This window comes from Neltuma alba, unplaced genomic scaffold (genome assembly GCF_004799145.2).
Source record: "Neltuma alba isolate B1F8T4 unplaced genomic scaffold, ASM479914v2 tig00004911_pilon, whole genome shotgun sequence".
In the NCBI taxonomy this organism is placed as follows: Eukaryota; Viridiplantae; Streptophyta; class Magnoliopsida; order Fabales; family Fabaceae; genus Neltuma; species Neltuma alba.
The window spans coordinates 138,558-141,614 of record NW_021633906.1 but is presented as its reverse complement, the minus strand read 5'-3'; the positions used below and the strand labels follow the sequence as shown (position 1 = coordinate 141,614).

General features: G+C 32.8%; 1 protein-coding gene across 1 annotated transcript; it reads right to left on the bottom strand.

Annotated features, from left to right (window-relative positions):
- Positions 1-207: 207 nt before the first annotated feature.
- On the bottom strand, positions 208-1,808 carry LOC114746136 (probable disease resistance protein At5g63020; the record flags this gene model as incomplete). The annotated part of the gene is made up of 1 exon (XM_028934323.1): positions 208-1,808. A coding segment is annotated over exon 1 (1,601 nt), but the record flags the coding sequence as incomplete, so codon positions are not given.
- Between the last annotated feature and the right edge of the window lie 1,249 nt (positions 1,809-3,057).

Sequence of the window (3,057 nt, the reverse complement as noted above, 5' to 3'; positions counted from 1 at the left end):
TCTAGCTCAAAATTTTCTCCAGGTGATTTAATAATTAAACAATGATCAAACCACAGACTCTCAAGATTTGGTAACCTTCCCAACATAGAGATGCTGTCGCATAATGCAAAATTTCCTATCTTGAGAGTTTGAATATTTTGAAATGACTGAATTGATGAAAATAGTGATGGAGCTGAAATTTGATAGAGAGCTTCACTCCATAGAAACCAAACTTTGAGCTTTTTCATCTCTGTGAAGAATGTATCGTGGACTTCCAAATCCTCTAAGTCATCTAGAACCCAAAGTAAAACCTCAAGGTTTCTACCATCAAAGTATCTTGGAAAAGAATTGCTTTTCCAAAATAAACATTGCAAGCCCTTTTTAGGCTGTTTAGATTCAATGACAGATTGAACATCCTTTTCTCCTATTAATAAGGCTACTTCATGAACTAAATCATGCATCTTTACACATTCCCTCCCCGCATCCAATAATAAAGAAGAACCTAGGAGTTCCGCTATAGCATCAAGTACTTTTCTTCTTCTTTCATTGTAGTTATCAACTTCCCCAAAATGGTCCATTCCTACACCAATTTTGATTAAAAACTCAATAGGAATCTTAAAATCTTCAGGGAATAGGGAAGATATCAACAAGAGCTTTTTGGCTTTTTCATTTTTCAAATTATCATAGCTCAACTTCAAACCTTCATAGACCCCTTTTAAATCATCATCACGAACCTTAAATATTGGCTCACCGCTTTGCAAGTTCCTCAAGGCTTCCTTCCAAACTCTAGAAGGTCGACCTTTTAATGATCTTGCTACAGCAACAATTACAACTGGTACTCCATGGCAGTGCTCCACAATAAGTGGCAAACTCTCCAAATTAGAGGAACTACTAGTATGCTTGAGGAAAAGAGACAATGCGTCCTTATCGGTCAATGCATCTAGATGAATGTTTCTTTGGCAATCCATCTTTGTACAAATCTCTTCAATCCGGGTGGTTATCAATATAGTACAACCCTTCTGCAGGTGGGGAGGAGGAATCCCCAACTCTTTTGTGGGATCAAACTCCATCCACACATCATCTAGTACTATAAGAAGTTTTTCTTTTAATGCTTTGATTTTGGCCAATATTTTGTGATGGGGTACTTCTTCCATTCCATTCTCTAATTTCAAATCCAAATTCCTAGCAATTTCACCTCGAAGCTTTTTGAAATCTGGAAGCTTAGAGACAACAAGAAAGATGACTTTTCCGAACGTGGATCCTTCTAATTCAACACCCACTTCCTTTGCCATTGAGGTTTTGCCTGTTCCCCCTAAGCCTTCCAGTCCAATCATATTGTTTTCTTCATCTTCTAGTGCCTTTTTAAGTTCTTCAAATGTTGACTTTCTGCTCTCAAAATGTAAGAAATTTGGTAAGCAATGGTATTTTATACCTGGAAGATCAATTGGACTTGCTACTATGTCAGAGTTACATCTCTCTAGAAGTTTGTCAATATCTAGAGTCCGCTTCACCAAGTCTTTGCCTTTCTGATATTGATGCCAGCAATTAAGACACAAGTCATGAAGGCATTTCTCTTTCTTAATGTCAACATCAATGAGTTCTTCAGCTTCACGTGTCCATTGTAGGGCAACAAATGTGATATGAGAAACACCTCTTGCTTGATCAATTATTCTCCTTAGATCTTCAAGTTTTGCATTCAATCTTTCCTTTGCATGCTCATATTCTTGAACATAACTATTGAAGCAACATAAATATTGAGCTTCATTTTTCACCGATTCCACTAAACTTTGGGTTGCCTTCTCTATAAAGTTAGGAGCGATGCTCTTCATCTAACATGGAAATAAAGTTAATGTTATTCTATCTTTCTATCTTGATTTAAGTTGTGAAATACAAGCATAATGATTTTAATAAGATGAAAAATAAAGGAGACTAACTAAAAAAGGAGAAAAATATATACTAATTTTGTATTTAGTATAATCATCTTAGAAAGTAAAATACATGAAGATGAATCCTGAAAGAAATTCACTATAGGTCATATGTTATGACTCAATGAATGCATTTTGAAGCTGGATTTGCGTAGTGGTTTTAAATCGGAGGTCATTTGGACTACATTAAAATTTGAAACCCCATAAAATTAGAGGCTAAAAATTACTTTTAATATTCTAAAAAATATATATAAGTTGAAATATTTTTATGTTTTTGGTATTCATTCCTAGATTTGGGTAAAACTTCTACCAGTAAAGAAGAAAACGTGATCATGGTTTTGCTCTCAAGTGGAGAAATTCTATTGGAGTGCTCTAATGCTTCTATCCTAATTGATAAACAAAAATATGATTTAAAAATGATAAATATATAAAATTTAGATTTCTTATAAAATTTAAAACATATAAAATTTAAAAATATATGATTTTTATAATATATTGATTATAAATATATGTTGTCTCTTTAGTAATTACGGTATAGACTTTACCTTTATATTAACTTAACAAATATTTAAAACTACAATCCAGAAATATCAATATTTTTATAAGACGCAATATATATGTGTCCACAAACTAGACCTTCCCGGTCTAACGCTGTCATGACGTGGCAAATGTGTAGTCGAGTGTCTACGGTCATGGATTATTTGTGTTAGTATATTATCCTTTTTATTAAAAAAAACATTTACTAAAAAGTTGGAAATAAAATTTTCAAACAAGGTTTTCTTTAATTGAATTGGCTTAATAGTATTATGTGTGTGTTACCCATATTAACATAAGAATAAAATTAAGATTATCGTATATCCTAACCTTTTTTTTTCCCTTTCTGGTTTCATTTGGTAGAAGAAAGCAATTGATGAACTCGAAAGTGAGAACATAGAGTTATGCACCCACAATTTAACAGGTTTCAGAATATCATATTTACTTTTTTTCCCTAGTAAAGTGTAACATCCTAAAATTTATTAAAATTACGATAACGTCACTGCTAATATTTAGTCTTAGAAACTATCTCATCAAGGTCTCTATTATAATGACTTCTAGTCTATATTCATCTCAATTTCCTGTAAACAGCTCTCGAGACTTCATCAGAGTCTTCATC